This window comes from Pectinophora gossypiella, chromosome 18 (assembly GCF_024362695.1).
Source record: "Pectinophora gossypiella chromosome 18, ilPecGoss1.1, whole genome shotgun sequence".
In the NCBI taxonomy this organism is placed as follows: Eukaryota; Metazoa; Arthropoda; class Insecta; order Lepidoptera; family Gelechiidae; genus Pectinophora; species Pectinophora gossypiella.
Genome location: NC_065421.1, coordinates 13,180,763 through 13,200,835, shown reverse-complemented (window position 1 = coordinate 13,200,835; position 20,073 = coordinate 13,180,763). Strand labels below are relative to the sequence as shown.

The 20,073-nt window shown below is 39.6% G+C and overlaps 1 protein-coding gene across 1 annotated transcript in view; it reads left to right on the top strand.

Moving 5' to 3' along the window:
• The window catches only part of LOC126374887 (uncharacterized), a 44,627-nt gene that overhangs the window by 16,654 nt on the left and 7,900 nt on the right, over nucleotides 1-20,073 (top strand). The window contains exons 2-4 of the mRNA XM_050021659.1: nucleotides 5,713-5,835; nucleotides 6,761-6,847; nucleotides 7,665-7,764. Of these exons, the coding sequence (XP_049877616.1) occupies nucleotides 5,743-5,835; nucleotides 6,761-6,847; nucleotides 7,665-7,764 (280 nt within the window). The 5' untranslated portion in view covers nucleotides 5,713-5,742. The remainder of the gene's footprint in view (nucleotides 1-5,712; nucleotides 5,836-6,760; nucleotides 6,848-7,664; nucleotides 7,765-20,073) is intronic.

The following is a 20,073-nucleotide window of genomic DNA, read 5'->3' as shown; positions in this document are numbered from 1 at the left end:
GTCAATGTACGTCCTTCTTGGTCTACCACCAACCTCACTTTATATACTTTAATTTCAATCTGGGTAAAAATTGAGGCCCCAAATGTTTACCCGTTTGGTATGGTAGTGGCCTCTATTTTTCTAGCCGCCAAAGGCCCCTGACGTGACTCATGTAACGACTACGTACATACATCAGTGACTTGAGTAGTAACCGGGACCAACGGCTTAACGTGCCTTCCCAAGCACGGATCGCTTACTTTCGGACAACCAGGTGATCAGCCTGTAATGTCCTAATCAAACTAGGGATCACAAAGTGATTTTTGTGATATGTCCCCACCGGGATTCGAACCCACGACCTCCGGATCGGACCGGAGGGTCTTTTCTTAAAGGCGCTAACATGGTTTTCACTGTAACGCGACGATATGTTCGTTGAAGTGCATTCTAAAGCTTGGTTGAACATATAATGAGGTAGTAAATCTTTCAGAAAGCCGTGCCTTAAAGTAATACTTACTAATTCTAAGTGGTACGCTTAGATTAGCCCGAGGCGCGAAGTGGCGAACTGATAAGCAACAGGACCGCATAACGCAACACTACCCAAACAACTTGCCCAACAAAAACTTACCTTATCTTTTATCTGAACAAACGGCCACCGTGGGCCAGTGGTTGAGCGTTGGGCTCACGATCCGGAGATCCCGAGTTCGAATCCCGGTGGGGACATATCACAAAAATCACTTTGTGATCCCTAGTTTGCTTAGGACATTACAGACTGTTCACCTGATTGTCCAAAAAGTAAGATGACCCGTGTTTCGGAAGACACGTTAAGCCGTTGGTCCCGGTTACTACTTACTGATGTAAGTCAGTGGTAGTTACATGAGTCATGTCAGGGGCCTTTAGCGGCTCAATCATAACCCTGACACCAGGGTTGGTGAGGCTGGTATTCCACCTCACAAACCACACAGTAAGAAGACCACCAGTTGATTTATTATTTTGCAAGAAATTGAATGGACTTTTGTACGAGTACCATATCGTACATAGTCGTCAAACACATACATAACCCTCATTTTTTGCTTCGCCGCATCAGAATGTGGTTTTTCATAAACGCGGTTAGGTGTTTTTCTCTATAAGTGATGGATGCTATATAAATAACAGAGACAAGCTAATCCTCCTTACATTTGCACTGAACGGTCACGATTAAAATGCAGGATGCAATACGGTTGATAGCTGCACCGGAGCTGTAACGGTCTGCGCGCACGCATTCGGTATTTAAGGGCTAAGCTTTACAAATACAAGCAGTGATGTGCCGTTCCCACGCAATAAAAAAGCTCAAAATTTACAAATACAAATATACTTTATTGCACAAAAATAAAAATAAATAATTCAAAGAAAAAAAAAGTTAAAGAGCTTAAAAAAGAAAAAAGACCGAGAGAGTTAAAGAGCTTTATTACCTAGCCTTTAGGCAGATAATAGCATCAGAATACAAGAAAGAACAATTTAAAAAAATGCCAGTGTCCTTACTATAAGAGTTTTTGCAACAGGAAAATTCCCGATACCCGTACAGGATACGTGTTACCTCCGAAACGTATATCCTCGGGAATGTGGGTTTCCTCACGAATAATTTATCATGAATATTTTAATAGCCATTATTGGAATATAATTTCAAACGAGCTTAATAAAGTCATGTTTTATGAGTGTTATTATTAGCAAAGGCATTTTATCTGTCCACACGTCTGCTAGAAACCCGACACTCCCCTTCAAGTTTGCTTCCGGTTGTCGAGTATTGTGGATATCTTTATATCTCTGCCATTGAATAAGAACCGGGACTTTTCATGTATACTCGAGACTGGGTTAGTTATGATAGTTAATCCATATAATTCTAGCTCTCTAGCGTAGTGTTCGAGTGAGAGCCCTCATGCATTTGTTGGACGAGTAGTTAATATATGCGGCGAATCAACGGCCTCCGCGGTCCAGTGATTGAGCGTTGGGCTCACGATCCGGAGGCCCCGGGGTCGAATCCCGGTGGGGACATATCACAAAAATCACTTTGTGATAGTCCCCCCTAGTTTGGTTAGGACATTCCAGGCTGATTTTCCGAAAGTAAGATGATTCGTGTTCGGAAGGCACGTTAAGCCGTTGGTCCCTGTTACTACTTACTGATGTAAGTAGGTATGTAGTCGGTACATGAGCTATGTCAGGGGCCTGTGGCGGCTCAGTAATAACCCTGTCACCAGGGTTGATGAGGTTAGTATTCCACCTCACACCCCACACGAGCGGGACACTCATCCCAATATTACGTGATTTTAAAGTTCGTCTAACCGTTTGTTAGACGAAAATAGAGATATTTTCTTTTTTCACAATAATTTTATTCGTGCATCATTTTTATAGACCTTCACGCGTAAAGAGATTTGCGTTTATTTTCGTTTTACGCGCGGATATTTTTACGCGTTTCCAATTTATGATCCGTTAACTGGCTGAGTGCTAGTAAACTTCAGATAATGCTGCGCCAAGGACTTGGCTGCAAACAACTTACTCTGTTACATGGCTAATACATTTTTATTTATGTTAGTGGTGGTTCCCAAGTACATCATTTGGACATCATCTAAAGGCACGTTAAGCCGTTGGTCACGGTTACTACTCACTGATGTAAGTACTTAGTCTTTACATAAGCCATGCAGGACCTTGGCGGCTCAATAATAACCCTGACACTAGGGTTGATGAGGTTGGTATTCCACCTCGTAACCCACACCGTAGAAGAAGACCATCTGATTCTATTTTAAGATAAACCTGTCATTCTTTTATCCGCCTAAAAGGAAAGGGATGACTGACAGATATTAATTTTAAAATGAATGAATAACCCGGGCGAATCAAATAGGCATCTCGCTTATATGCAACCTGTTTGACATGTGCTGTAAACTCGTATTTTTACAAAGTCGGTTAAAAATTGGTTACTTACGTGGTTTTCACTAGAAGGCGACGATATATGGGTTATTAAAACCTACCTAGTACAAATACCTACCGTATTTGTTTGGTAGGTATTAGTTCAGTATTTGTATTTGAATCACGATCTGCACTCAAATTAGGGCGAAGTACCAAAACATTTTGGGTCACTAGGGCTGTGAACTAAAGAACCAACGTGTGACCGGAATTCCGAAACGGATTAGTGCAGTAACCTAATGACATTCAGTTCTCATTGACACACATCTCCCTTGCGTTATCCTGTTCTCCATAGGGATCGCTTATCTAACCTGAAGATTTGTCAGCTCCGGTATTTTACAGAAAATGTTTTGACCTTCCAACCCGCGAAGATAAAACCAGCCCAATACAGGTTAGGTACAAGTCAGTCAGTTCTCATCGATAGACGTTCTAAATATAAATGAAATAAGTAATAAATAAATAGTTTCCTAAAATTATCACAGTTAGTATTCTAAAAACGCAAGGCAAGAGGGAAACCACTGTACTATTTTTCCCTAAAAAAGTAGCATGGAAAATGCTACACCGACAAGAGCGTGGCTCTTAAATTGATGATGATGATGAGTATTCTAAAAATGCTGAAATCAGTTATGTTCATTCCAAAGAACAATGGTGCTCATTCCAGCACACACTATCTAATTTTATTTTAAGTCATACCTGTCATTTTATGTTTTCTTATGCACTGAAAAGGAAAGTGACGGGCATTCGACAGGCATAAAATTTATGGAACCCTCCCAAAATTTAATATTAGCCAATACAGAATTAAGTTGAGAGGACTCGTCGAACAGGTTAAATATCAGCGGAATACCTATTTCATTCGTCCGGGTAGTTCATTCACTATAAACTTAACAGTTGTCAATCATCCGTTCCTTTCCTTTTCGGCGGATAAGAAAATGACGGGTAGAACTTAAAATAAAATTAGGAGGTGTCTGCAGGAATCGGGGCCATTGTCTAGCTTTTCTAAATAGGTATCAATTTTCATGTAAGTACCTACTAGTCCAGTTAGAAAAGAACAGTGATTTTGCCATTTTGAGAAATAGTCGTTTAGCTAGTTTGCCCCTTAGGACAAAATTCTCGCCGTCCCTGATATACGCAACTTTTGGCATATGATACGCATCTTCCCATAACAAAGCGTCGTAATGATCTAAATCGTCGTAATAATCGATTTCTTGTTAAATATCTTCTAATTCCATTATCGCGAGATCACAAAATCCGCACTCGAGTCACGGTTTGACTGCACTCGTAAACACGTCTTAAGAGGACTCTTGAGAGCCGAGTTTCGTTTATTGATACCTACGGCGTCACTCAATTGATATCGGAACCCTGAAACGCGCACTTAAGGGTGTTGGGACCCTAGCTCGGCGACAATAGATGTGCTTAAGTGTAGCCATCGAAATATTTCTTTTTGTCATAGACAAACTAAGCTAAATGAGCTCTACACCTTTTTGCCACTACTTGAAGGGCTAGATTACATACAAACAATAAAATATATTATAAACCCTTCCTATTTTCTTCAGGTTTACTCTGGGTCTGAAGCTATTGACAACCTATTTAAATGATTTTTTGTTACTTATTATTAGAAACTACATAATATAAAAAAAGTTGTATTTACTATTATAAAATTATTATTTACGTTTTGTAACATAAAATACAGAAATTTTGTAAAATAAATAAATACAAAAATTAATTAACAATTATTTTTTCATTTATTAATTTTTAATTTATTTACTTTTGTATAGGAATGTTTATTTAATCAATAATTAAACAATAATAACCTACCAAACCAAACCTACCTTACCTTTACCTTTTTTTTACCTTTAGTGGCAAATAATGATAAATGAGAAAAATACTAATTTATTTACGTTGTACTTACACTGAATCTGCTATACGTTCGTACCTTCTAGGTAACGGATAGGAACTAGACTCTTAAGTTTGAGCTTACTCAAGATAGATCTCAAAGATTTTTCTTTTATTTTTTCGATTTAAATTTTCTCTTTACCATTTGTTGTTTTATTTATTCTTTTAGCGATACCGACCCTACCCTTTAGAAACTCGTAGTGACACCAGAATTTAAACGTGGCATTATCCGTATCAGTTGGAGCAACCGCATTCTTTAGGTCATATAGCTTATAAGCACCTAATTTGTAGACTGCAGTGCGATGCAGCCAGAGCCCATTTGACGACGTTTGTATGCGAATCACTCCTGATCGCCTACTGTCGTATGCGTGGATGGAATCACGTTGTGTGGGGTCATGGATTAAGTAGATGGTATTCCACTTTGTAATTCTACTGTGGATACTCCAGGGAATATGTCTCCCGCCATCATAAAAGTCAAGCAGCACTTCCTTAACTCACCTCGTTGTTCTTTTATTTATTTGTAGTCTTCGTCTTCTTTATATTATAACTATAACATTTCATGTAACTGTCACTGTTCTCCTCTGTTTCTATAATAATGTTGGTAAGTTTGTAGTTATGTGTATAATATTAATATACATAACTACATAATAATATATATACCGACATTACATAAATGATATGAATTTTATCTATTTATGGATTTTATTATTATTATTATTTTTATATATTTAGTCTAGGTAAACCAGTCAACTTTTATTTTACCATTTTTCATTGTCCGCCCCGGTATGATATTGTAATTTAATTAATTATATTAGTATCCTTAGCAATAAGGCCGATTTTGTACGTTTTCTTAATTGTATTGTATTCTATTATTTAGTCGTCAGCTTATAATGTCTCGTACTCCCTCAGAGCACGGTGGGGCGGGCCCAATGCGATGGGATGCGCTGCGCGGGAGTCGCGTGGCTGGCCGCGGCGCTAGCGCTGCTCGCCCGCGCGCACTGTGACGTCATCTTCCGAGTGCCTGAAGTGCTGGTGAGTTTGTTGTCGAGGATATCATAAAGAATAATACTACGTATAGAACAGTAACTCCGCCCCGCACCAACTCTGGTCGCGCGCCGAGCTCACCCCCTCTGTGTCTTACCATAGGCCGCGCGGAATGTCTCGTATGCACTTACGCGAGATTGCGAGATATTTGTGAGGACTGCCACAATGCGATGTCGTATCCAGTGATGTGATCTGGTGAAAGATGGAATGTTCCTGTTGTAAAAACTCTTTTGATATTAAGGACACTGGATGTTTTTCTTTTTCAAATTTCTCTTTCTTTTACTCTGATCTTATCCGCCTAAAGGCAAGGTATTAAAGTGCTTTTTACATAACTTTTACGCCTTTTTACTGCAGGTAATGTTCTCGGCAGTAAAATCGGTATTGTATGTTGGAGTCCTAAGTCTTATTCCCAATGAACGCCTGAGCGTTAGGCGGAGCTGATGTACTAGTACCTATATACTAGCTTGTGCCCGCGACTTCGTCCGCGTGGCGTGTTATAAAAGAGAGATCTTTGTGTGTGTGGGAGTGCATATCAAATTTCAAGCATCTAACTTATGCAGTTTAGATTTTTTCATACAAAAGTTTCTTCCCGCTAACTCCCGTTTCCGTGGGAATTTTGCAATATCCTCTTGCAACTAAGCTTTAAGTTAACTAAGGTACCGGCATGCCAAATTTCAAGCGTCTAACTTAAGCCGTTTAGATTTTTCATACAAAAGGATTTTCCCGCTAATTCCCGTTCCCGTGGGAATTCCGGGAATTACTTTCTTAGTGCACCTCTACGGTACCTAACCTACGTCCCTTTTAAATTTCAAGTGCCTACGTTTAGCCGTTTAGGCTGTGCGTTGATATGTCAGTCAGTCAGTTTCTCCTTTTATATATTTAGAAGATACTAAATCCGTGAACTTTCTCCCAGGTCCGACACGCAGCGGCGCCTAAAGCAGTGGGCACAGGGCGCAGTAACGTGACTCGATCCAATGACACGGAGACGTGGAACACCGAGGTATTCAGTTTCCCAAAGAGGATGTTTAAAAAGCTCGCCCCCGGACTTCTGCCTACCCCGTAGAGGATACAGGCGTGATGCTGTGTTATGTTATGTTGTCCGTTTAAAAATCCTTCTATTTTAGACTGGAAGCTAATAAAAAACAATACATTCAGCAGCTGATCTTCCTAGGCATCTCGTAAAAACCAACTTGAAATTACGGTTCCGGTTTCGGATAAGTAAAATTGGTACCGCAACCTTAACCAGTTGTATCCTAAAGGTGATACGAGCGGTGTTGGAGCAGAGTCCATTTAAATAACTTCGCTCCAACACCGCTCCACAACCCGGCGGTCAACTACCGAAGTCTGATGCCGGGACGCTTGCTGACACCGAGCTGTCTTGTCAACTATGTCGGAAGGCAACGACTTAAAGCCCATATTTGAATCTTCTTATCTCGTGTGGGTTGTGAGGTGGATTACCAACCTCATCAACCCTGGTGTCAGGGTTACTATTGACCCGCCAAAGCCCCCTGACATGACTCGTGTAACGAATAATAACTTACATCAGTAAGTAGTAAACGGGACCAACGGCTTAACGTGCACCTTCCGAAGCACGGATCATCTTACTTTCGGACAATCAGGTGATCAGCCTGTAATGTCCTAACCAAACTAGGGATCCCAAAGTAATTTTTGTGATATTTCCCCACCGGGATTCGAACCCGGGACCTCCGGATCGTGAGCTTAACGCTCAACCACTGGACCACGTAGGCCGTTCACATTTGAATGATATTTTATTTGTCGTGTGTGGGATTGTCCCTGAAAATATTTTTATTTTTTAGGATGGGGTGGTTGAGGTCCGCTATGAAGAATACTTCGTGGAGCACGAGGTGTCTACAGCCGACGCGCGCCGCGCCGCCAGAGCACTCAACTTGGATGATAGTGAGTAGCTATATCCGTCATGTTGCGTACCCGGAATGTTCTTGTTTTAAAAACTCTTTAAGATAACATAAATTGCCCGTATACTTGTCACGGCTGGGCTCAGGCCTCCCCTTAATCAACCGGAGGAGTGAGTACGCCGATCCATAAACACTTCCTTCTTCTTCTTCTTCTAGTCCTTTTATCCCCTGTTGGAATGTAGGGCTCGAATAACAGATTTCCACTCCACGCAAAAAACCCTTTAATAAAACAAAAAATATATTTATGTAAAAAATTACGATTCAAAGTGGAACTATGTTACCTAATTAAGAAAAATATTTTTGAGTTTGAATTGTTAGGACCTCAGGACACAGGCTGCTACCTATCTGTCTAAATGCGAGATAATTAAGCTCTTTTTATATTTTAACTTTAACTTTGGGTATCTTTACATTCCCGGGAAGGCCACAATACAAGTTATAATGTTACTAGACATTGCTAACTCTATTAACTCCATTGAGTTACTTGACGCTACAACGCGGATTTTGCGGCGGTGTAACGCGCTGCGACGCGATGTTCGTGTGTTACGTGTTAGAATAGAATTAAACGTCATAATCTTAATGAAATATTACTCTTAACTTCTTAGGTACTAGTCGTCATCCAAGAAATGATTTATTAGCTTAGGTTGCTACTCGTATTAATGCTATTAGAGCTTCATTCAGAATTTCGCATTGTTCCTCATCTCGCATGACGGGCATGTCAAAGCTCTCAAATTTCCACTCTTGCGCAACAGTACTTGACTCGCGGTTAATTAGACGCCATCCACGAATTAGGACGCAGTGACCAGATTAAAACACGACAAATGAAATGGTCTTGAAATAGCCGACAAAGGTAAGTGCTATAAAGGCCGAATTAAGTAAGTACATAAAGATGTACGTAAGAGAAGCGGCGACACAGCTGGCAAGTCGGATTCCAAATTAATTTACCTATACAGGTGTTAGTGACATCGTAACGAATACTGAGGGATGATTTAGACCATGATTGTGAATTGATATCAAGTGAAATTTCCTGTCAGAAAATTCATGAACATGTAAGTGTTTTCTTTTTAATTAAGTATTTTCAGTTCCATACTTTTGCGACGGAAAATTCCAGTTGATATCAACTCAGAATCATGGTCTGAATCATCCTTCGAAGTTTTCGTTACGATGTCACTAACACGTTTTCATTTTCCTGTATATATGCCATCCAACGTTGCAGAATTTGTTAACTAGGTAATAAATATTAGACTGTTCAATGCGCACAAAGTGATGTGGGTATCAACCCACATGAGTCACCCACATCAGTGATGTGATCATCACGCTTCCCCAAGCGTTCTGAGGTGAGAAATGAGACTTTGTAAGAGACGGTAGCGCGCCGCGCCCAAACTCTGTGTACCTTCACAAACTATCCTGATCCAATATTTTACATACCTTATAATAATAAAAAAATATGTACTATTTATTTTAATCCGTATTATGTATTTAGATTAAAGTTTAAACAAAATAACAATTCTGTTAGTCTTCGGCGTCGTGAGTCGCGTTACTGTCCTAATCTTTAGTCGTGTGCCATTCGACCTTCGAATCTGATCAGAAAGCCAATTGTCGGAATTTGAGGAAATAGGTTCTAATCGAGTTAACATGTTTAAAGGACAGACGACGCCACGCGAATTGACTACGAGATAAAGTAGTCTCAGTTGGGATTAACCACTTGACCGGACAAATAGCGAACGCCGAGGACTTTCACCCGGTAGGTACAAAAAATTTAGGCAACAGCCCTGAGTGTGCCCAGATGGGCGCAAACCTCAGATGGCATTTGAGAGAACTAAATAATTATTTCTAGTGGGCCGACAGCTATAAGCGGCGAATGAGGTAATCGTTGAAAACGTCGTGGGGTCGGTATCGGAGTCCTGAATTGTGTGTTGTCTGATTGGCTGCCTCTATGGCTAGAGTAATCGGATCGTCAGGATCGCATAATTACGTCCTTCGGACGCCGATACTTTTCAGTACCGTCCCTAAGGGTCCCTCCGTCCCTATTCGGATGCCGCAACTAGGTACCAGGGGATTTAAGTTCTGGGGAGCAGAATCCCCGCATCTCGGATATCTTGGAATCGGATAATTTTCGAGTTGAGTCGAAGTTTGCGGCCACCTGGGCACCTACAGGCATAAGTGTGTTGATTTAATTTTCTATAAGAGTTCTCCGTGAACCTCATTTGTCCAGTCAAGTAAATACCGTCTGAGGCAAATCTGCTATAAGTTGTCTATAAATAAAAATAAATAACATTAAGTACCTATGACTAACGATAACGTTGAGCAAGATGACAGTATGCTTTTTCTACTAATACATTTATCCCCTGTTGGGATGTAAGGGTTGAATAATAGATTTCCAGTCCTCGCGATTTTTGCCTCGCGAGCTTGCTTCCATTTATTTATTTATTTTCATGGGATAATAAACAATTATACATAATATGTTAACAATAGGTGTAGGATATTTTCACATAAGTACATGTACAATCAACCACATTATCCACGTATTAATTTACAATGTCGTCTAGTGAGTTGAAAAAGGTTATATTATAAATTAAACAAAAAATAAATCAGCCAAGGGCTTGAATAATAGATTTTTTAAATTTAGAACTAGATAAATTGAATATGTATTTAAAATTAAATGACTCATTGTATTGATACAGAATACGACGTTCCATGCCGAGTTTTTAAGTCCCGGTCAACCGAGAGAGTCAGGTTTTTTTGGGCCGCCCCCTTTTGCGTTTGACTGTATGCAATCTAGTTCAAACTAAAATGTTCAAGTGATCACTAGGTCATTTCATTACCTAGACATAGTTCTTTAATGTCCAGACTGGTAGGTTGCCGGTAGGCGTTAAATTTGCTTCTCTATTATATAGCTTGACCGCGACAAACTGCTGATTTAGCTTATGATATAACAGACTAATATTTACTAGTCCAAATGCCTATATTTATATGTAGGCAGGGAGAACATAGAAGGGAGGTACTATGTTATCGGCCGAGAAGTACATACACCAGGGGCCTTAGCCAAGTTGCAGACGATTATGAAAATCAACAGGGGGGTTAAATGGCCATTGAGGACTTATAAGAAATTCATCTAAAAAAGAAATAGTGGTATTTGACATTTTGTTGACAGGTTTCCAGCCCAGTCCTTCATAATAGACAGGACATTAATAGGCTACTTTCCAACTAGTCCAATCAGTTACTTTTTACAAAGTATAATTTTTTTTTTTTTAGTATAAATATATAAATTAATATAATTAGTAATAATTAGTATAATTACATAAACAAATACATTCCATTCAACAACAATTGTAACAACATACACATTATTAAAAACAATTTTAAAATAATAATAAAAATCTATAAATGAAAATGTCCTCCAGCTCACCACATCGAGGCAAAGTCCCCAGAATACTGGCCACGTTGCGTCTCTGCACCGCTAAACTGACCCTTTGGGCAAAATAACTGCCAGCTCTAGGGTCGGAAGTTGCCGACCCCCACTCCCGTCCGTCTCCCGTTGTTGTTGTTGTTGTGTTACTAAACGTCAAAACACGAAATAACTATGGAACTTGTATGGAAACGCACACTGTGACGTCATAGAAAAACGTAATAAAATGTCGGACTTATTATTATGTTCGTGTTGATTAAAATTCATAAAAGTCAAATAGGAAAAATAAAATGGTTTTAGTTCGTTTTAGATGTGTCTTTATTTAGTAATCGGAATTTCATAAGCATTATCTTGAACCTAGTACACGACCCAATTCCGTTATGATTTTTTTTTGACCTGACTTATTGTAGATTTGCTGCAGATGGCATTAACTACTTGGCCGGACGAATGGGGAGCGCTGAAGGCTCTCACCCGGTACAACGTTTAAGACAACAGGCCTGAGGGTGCCCAGTTGGGCGCGAACCTCGGCTCAGGGCGTCGTCTGAGAGGAAAAATATTTGAAAGAATTAATCGACCCTAGTGGGTCGATAGCGATAAGCGCTGAATGAGGGAAATCGTCGACCACGCCGGCCGGTCGGTATCGGGGCCCTGAAGTGTTTGGTGTCGCGAGCTGATTGGCTGCCTCTATGGTTAGAGAAATCCGTTATCGACTTTCGCGGTCTATGCGTTTCATCACGTTCAAGCTATATGAATAAAATCCTGAACGGAATTAAAACTGAATGAGTAAGCTTGGTAATAGGATCCGCTCCGCACTAGTCCGCTGTAGTGTTGGTATTTTTAGCAATGACTGTCTTAATTGAAAGTCACAATTGACTTATTTATTGTCAACTGTTTCAAACTGAACTGTACCAATCGTCATTGATTGTAATTACACTTAATTCACAATTTTACTGGGCGATAGAAATGTAGGTACACAAACACGCACCTGTAACCTTTAATTAGGGGGACGCAGGCACAAGCAATCGAAACATAACTTGCAGCCGCTTTTGATACCGAAGTCCTAAAAAAGAAAAGTTTAAAAACTAAAACTACACATACATACATAAACTCACGCTCGTAATCCCTAATGGGGTGGGCATAGCCACAAGTAATCAAAGACAACTTGCAGCCACTGTTGATACGATGTCGTAAGCTGGATATGATGAATCTTATGGCGATAAGGGATCAGCCTATCGCCCTTAAAATTAGTCCATCATTTTAGATGACACAATCCCAAAAAACAACTAAAACTAGATTACGAAAAATCACGCTCTAAAAGTATGAAACAAGAAAATAGGTTCTTTTTTTTTAACTACCTATATACGTCCCACTGCTGGGCACAAGCCTCCCCTGAATTAACCGGAGGGGGTAAATAGGTATATTTCTCTGAAATTCTTCCAAATAGTGATGTGTGGTCGTATGCCGTGGTAAGCAAACTTTAGGACAGATTGGCATACCTCCGACCGTGGCTATCTTCTAAACCACCATTCATTTTCTTGTTTCATACTTTTTAGAGCGTGATTTTTCCGTAGACAAGTTTTAGTTCTTAAACTTTAATTTTTATTTACCTATACGTATATTATTTTGGGGTCTACCTATCCTGAACATGTCTGAGTAGTCATGTTATCAATTCAACGTAAATGTCGAGTACCTAAATTCAAGAAAACTCGCAAATAAAAGCTAGTAATATGTAAATAGGTATTTGACTTTCGCGGTCATTTATGCGTTTCATCACGTTCAAGCTATATGAATAAAATCCTGAACGGAATTAAAACTGAATGAGTAAGCTTGGTAATAGGATCCGCTCCGCACTAGTCCGCTGTAGTGTTGGTATTTTTAGCAATGACTGTCTTAATTGAAAGTCACAATTGACTTATTTATTGTCAACTGTTTCAAACTGAACTGTACCAATCGTCATTAATTGTAATTACACTTAATTCACAGTTTTATTGGGCGATAGAAATGTAGGTACACAAACACGCACCTGTAACCTTTAATTAGGGGGACGCAGGCACAAGCAATCGAAACATAACTTGCAGCCGCTTTTGATACCGAAGTCCTAAAAAAGAAAAGTTTAAAAACTAAAACTACACATACATACATAAACTCACGCCCGTAATCCCTAATGGGGTGGGCATAGCCACAAGTAATCAAAGACAACTTGCAGCCACTGTTGATACGATGTCGTAAGCTGGATATGATGAACCTTATGGTGATAAGGGATCAGCCTATCGCCCATAACATTAGTCCATCATGTTAGATGACACAATCCCAAAAAACAACTAAAACTAGATTACGAAAAATCACGTTCTAAAAAGTATGAAACAAGAAAATAGGTATTTTTTTATTTTTTTTTACTGCCTATATACGTCTCACTGCTGGGCACAGGCCTCCCCTCAATCAACCAGAGGGGGTAAATAGGTATATTTCTCTGAAATTCTTCCAAATGGTGATGTGTGGTCGTATGCCGTCGTAAGCAAACTTTAGGACAGCTTGACACACCTCCGACCGTGGCTATCTTCTAAACCACCATTCATTTTCTTCTTTCATACTTTTTAGAGCGTGATTTTTCCGTAGAGAAGTTTTAGTTCTTAAACTTTAATTTTTATTTACCTATATTATTTTGGGGTCTACCTATCCTGAACATGTCTGAGTAGTCATGTTATCAATTCAACGTAAATGTCGAGTACCTAAATTCAAGAAAAGTCGCAAATAAAAGCTAGTAATATGTAAATAGGTTTTTTAAATGTGCAAATTAAGCCGTTTCATTTGACACCAAACACAATACCATTCGAAAATATTTTTTTTTTCGTCCTCAGTTAGTGACGTCACAAAGCCCATAACCACCAGACAATCAAGAACCTTCTATTGACACCTCATTTGTTAAATTCTGTCAAGTGGTTTAGAAGTAAGGTTGGAACAGACGTGCAAACATACATACATACATAGCGGTCAAACAGATAACCCTCCTTTTTGCTTCGTATATATCTCCCCTTCAGTACTTTCGACCAAGTAAGGACTACTACCCGCGCAATTGTCATTTTATATGACATACACACATACATGAGGAGCTCGGTGGCGCAGCGGTAAACGCGCTAGGTCTGCGATTGTTGAAGTAAAGCAACTTTCGCAAAGGCCGGTCATAGGATGGGTGACCACAAAAAAAAAGTTTTCATCTCGAGCTCCTCCGTGCTTCGGAAGGCACGTTAAGCCGTTGGTCCCGGTTGCATTAGCAGTCGTCAATAACCAGCAATCCGCACTGGGCCCGCGTGATGGTTTAAGGCCCGATCTCCCTATCCATCCATAGGGAAGGCCCGTGCCCCAGCAGTGGGGACGTTAATGGGCTGATGATGATGACACACATACATACTTAGCGGTCAAACAGATAACCTTCCTTTTTGCTTCGTAAATATCCTCCCTTCAGTACTTTCGACCAAGTAGGTACTACTACCCGTGTAGTGCTCAATTGTCATTTTATATGACAGGCGTTAATTTACCAGCCTTGGCGTTTAATGACAGTGTACACGGTATTAATAGACTCCGCTAATTAGCGATGACACTTCTCAATGATTACAGTACAGATTTCTGTGCATAACATGTTATATTACTTGTAACCTCTCTGGTATAACCATAGAGGCAGCCAATCAGCTCGCGACAACAAACACTTCAGAACCCCGATACATTTAGCGCTTATCGCTATCGACCCGCTAGAGTCGATTAATTCTTTCAAATATTATTCTCTCAGACGATGCCCTGAGCCGAGGTTCACAGTTTTCGCACCCTCAGTGCTGTGGTCGTAAATGTTGTACCGGGTGAGAGCCCTCAGCGCTCTCCATTTGTCCGACCAAGTAGTTAATGCCATTTGCGGCAAATCTACAATAAGTCACGTCAAAGAAAATCTCTGGTAAAATGGCACTTGCATCTTGAGCACTATACCAAAGGTTCTATGTTCGATTCCCGGTCGGATCAATTTAGGAAACGAACTGTTAGTTATAAGAATCCTGAGGATGTGATACTCGGTTTCCCTTCTGTTATTCGTTGAATCCCCACTTAATATTATTATGCGAAAGTAACTCTGTCTGTCTGTCAATTTTTAGATTTAGATGTGATATGGAGATAGTTTAAGACTTAGGTAAGATTTTATCCTGTAAATTGAGGGATGAAAATGGTATGGAGAAAACGTGTCGCGCGCGACAACTGAAGTCCACTCGGGCAAAAACGCGGCGCGGGCGGAAGGCCCCTGTAATCATAGAGTGAAGAATAATACCACTACGTGTAGAACAGACACTGCCCCGCACCAATTCGTATCAGGCGCCGGCCTCACCCCCTCTGTGTCTCACTTTAGTCTAAATTGCCGTAAGTCGTTAAGGAGTGAGCGAGCGCGCGCGGACCGTCTGTCTCGCTTGCACTTATACGTTAGACGGCACACGGTAAGAACGCCATTTTTGTATGGAGTGTCCAGGCTGTGACTAATAGCGACTCTATAGGGTATCCTGTGTTTCTTCCAGCTAACATTTTATTGAAGCTAAATAAGACTTAATGACATCATCAAAAGCATTATGGAAGGAATGTACTTCCTACTAATAACAAAAGTGGATTACTATAATCTAAGCACTGATGCGAATGGTATGGTTGGCCATACATTCATACAACCTCATACAAAAGTGCATGTATGACAAGTAGTAATTAAGGGACAATTTTCTCGTTATCAGATGCGGTGTTAGGTCTAATTAAATGCTTGTGGACGTTGATGAGGTATGTGACAGATGAATTCCATTACTCATAGTCATAAGTAATATTACAACGTAACATAACATCACGCGTGAATCCCAAAAGGGGTTGGCAGACGTGTATAGTGCATACCATCGCAATGAAAACCACGTCAGCACCGTTTTAAAACCTGACTCGAAACGAGCGTGTTGACTATCACACCACCGTGATTCGAACCTGTGACACTGCGATGTAATAATCTTACATAAAAGCTTAAAAAAGTTAATTATAAGATTAATGATTACCTAAATGATAAAAATGCCTGGTAAATGTGTTCGTCTAGTTATTTTTTTTTAATGTATACCTACTTTGATTTGAAAGATACGTTGCTGTTGCAGTTTCTTCTCATTTCTTCCCCTCAGCCATAACACCTTCGAAATGTCGTAGATTCAAAAATATTTGACTCTGATTTTTTCATAATAACGGCAAAATTTCTTCTTTCGTAGAGCGGATGAAGGATAATGCAATTGCGAAAGCGGTATGTAAAGCGAAAGTTGATGGTAGTGCTGGCAGAGGAAGACCTAGAAGGACTTACATTGACTAAATTGGAGATATCCTTAAAAAAGGTTTAGTACGATCTACTCTGAACCGGCGTGCGCGTATGAAGCGATTGATGAATGTGGAGGAAGCAAGAGAAGTGTGTCAGGATCGAAGCCAATGGAACTGTATAGTCTCTGCTTACCCCGATGGGAAATAGGCGTGAGTTTATGTATGTATGTATGTATGAATTTCTTAATATTGCATGTCGTAACATAATAAGCTTGATGTTAGGTAGTGTTATAGTACCTAAGTACATACCTACTTTCTCGGGTTTCCATCCAGACGTTCCGCTTCGAACCATCGATCAATACTCAACTCAACAACACCCCATGTAGAAAATGGTTAACAATGACGCAAGAAGACTAGAAAAATAGGCCATGACGTCATCCCATAAGGGTGGTGTTCAGCTAAATAGTTCAAAGTGATAAAACTACGTATTGGTGCTTCTTCGGACGCACACACACTTAACGTAATTTTAATTTGACAGGCTTTTAAACTAGAGCCGTCTTTTACTTGCAATACGGGCAAGAAAGAGACGCGGCTAGTTTTAGTCATGTCAAATTAAGATGTTATAAATGTTGGTGACACCACTATAAGTATTCAATAGTGCAAATTCTCGCGATCTAAAAATAATGTTGTCCTTTACTTACGATAGGTACAAGAAAGAGATAGAGTTAGTTTTGGAAATAGTGCATAGGTTTGAAATGAAATAAAATTTATTTGCTCTACAGTGGTACAAAAGATCTTAAATATATATTATATCAAAAAAGTCCATCACTCAACCATACATCGTGCGAATATCAATATTTTGTCAATAATAGTGATTGTGTAGTGATTGAAATAATACCGAATATTTTTGCTTTTTTATAAAGTATATAGCTAAACGTTTGTTGGAAAACTGCCAGCAATTGAAATCAGTTCGATAAAAATATCGTTAAGAAACCTTTTCCTGTCCGGGTATATTCTAAACTACCGGCCGCCCGCGTCTTCGTCCGCGTAGATTTCGTTTTTTTTTATTGTTAAAGTCTGTGTGTTATTCTGATGTAAAAGTTACATTATTGTACAGTTTCATTAAAATCCATTCAGTAGTTTTTGCGTGAAAGAGTAACAAACATCCAAACATCCATACTCACAAACTTTCACATTTATATATTAGTAAGATAAGATAAGATTTATAGGATATCAACTCGCAGTGGACTTACGATGACCAAATTGGAGATGTCCTTAGAAAAGGTTCAATACGATCTACTCTGAACCGGCGTGCGTGTATGAAGCGATTGATGAATGTGGAGGAAGCAAGAGAAGTGTGTCAGGATCGAAGCAAATGGAATTCTATAGTCTCTGCTTACCCCGGTGGGAAATAGGCGTGAGTTTATGTATGTATGTAACTCGCAGTGGAGCAGCGTAGTGGAGTACACTTCATATCCCCTCCGGTTGTTTAAGGCTGCCCACTAAGCAGGATTTATGAGCGAGAGTTATGCCTGTCTGACATCAACTTCCTAGCGTTACCAGGGTTCACTTACGACCTGTAGAATTGACAGGTCCGGTTTTATACAGAAGCGACTGCCTGTCTGACCGTGACCTTCCACACCGCGAAAGGAAAAACCAGCCCAATGCAGGTTAGGTTTCATAACTCCGAAACGCATTTCTCGGGAATTTGGGTTTCGCCCATTGCTGTATAATATGTTACTAGGTTTTCCCACGTTGTTTTCCTTCAGCACGTGATAATCATTTATGAAAATTCGAAAATTTTTGGCTCGTACTGGGACTCGAAACTGCGACCTTCCAGCTGGGTTACCGTGGCTCATAATGTAATGTCTGTCTTTACTATAATACAAATAATTACATGTTAGTGAGACCTTCAAAACCGCCTGTATGAAGTAATACGCCGCGGTCAAAAGGCGGGGCTGCACCAAATTACAGTTGGACCCCCAAATTGTCGTCAAGGTCAGCGCTAGACCTGTAATTATTGACTTCACGGTTAATACTTTTGTTGTGAACAAATACTATTGTCATCAATAGGGTAGTTTCCAACTAGTCAAATCAGTTACTTTTTACTAAATGTCAAAACAGAACATTTGGAATTTGTATGAAAAATCAACATGTGACGTTATAGAAAAACATGGCACATATAGCAATTATTATTAAAAATTACATTATTAAAATTCATAAATAAAGTTAAATAGAAAAAAGAAAACTTTTTCGTCACGTTTAGATCTCTCTGTATTTAGATAAAAATCTGAATTTGATAATGACCTAGGAAACTATCCAATTATACATACAAGGTACATTGTTTTAAGTTATTATGTGCTTTAATTATACATACAAGGTGTTAGTGACATCGTAACGAAAACTTTGAGGGATGATTCTGCCCATGATTCTGAGTTAATATCAAGTGGAATTTTCCATTGCAAAAATATGGAATTGAAAATAATTAAAATAAAAACTTTTTGCTCGTTACGATGTCACTAACACCCTGTATTTAAATGGTGTGCTCACATGCCCGCAATGTGACTATATAAGACGTCGGAGTTGAAGCAGTCGCCGTAGCCGAAACCTGAATCATACCATCATCATCATTAATCAATCATACTTTCATACTCACTGGAAACTCTCAGGCCTGTTGTCTTAATTTTTTGTCTCAATCATTTATGATCCAAACATGAATTCGAAATCAAATTCGACAATCATTGGTTTAGGCCTGTGCTGGGTTCGAACTATACCTATTCGAGCCCAGTTGGTAGAAGGCAAGCGTTCTAAACTGGGCTATCACGCGAAAAAAAAAGCAAAACACGAAGTAATATTCCATAATATCCGTCACGGGTTCCGATCAAGCTACCTAATTGTTTTTTTTTACCTATTTCGTCAAAACGTCAACGTAACCTTCGATTTGTCATTGTCACGATTAAAAGTTTTTGTGTCGCTGTGGTTTACTCACTTATTGGTGGTTTTATAGATACTTTCTGTGTCACAAAAAAAAACAGAAGTACCTAGACGTCCCTCATTCAGCGCTTATCGCTATCGACCCACTAGGGTCAATTAGTTCTTTCAAATATTCTTCCTCTCAGACGACGCCCTGAGCCGAGGGTCGCGCGTCTTACCCTCAGGCCTGTTGTCTTAAATTTTGTACCGGGTGAGAGCCCTCAGCGCTCCCCATTTGTCCGGCCAAGTATTTAATGCCATCTGCGGCAAATCTACAATAAGTCACGTCAAAAAAAGTACCTAGACGTACCCCACTTGTATTTTATCTTCTTACTTGTATTTTTGTTGAATTCACGAAGATAAACGCTATAACCGCCACCATAAAGTCGATCGAAAATAACTGACAGAATTGGTAACTTATTTGAGACCCAAACGTAGGAGCCACAACGTACCCACACACTAAATTAATTCGACTTATTACCACAGACAAAATAGGACACATTAGTATACCTACGACCACGGGTATCTTCTAAATATCACTATTCGTAAGGATTTCAGAGAAATATCCATATTTTCTTGTTTCATACATTTTAGAGCGTGATTTTTCCGTGGTCG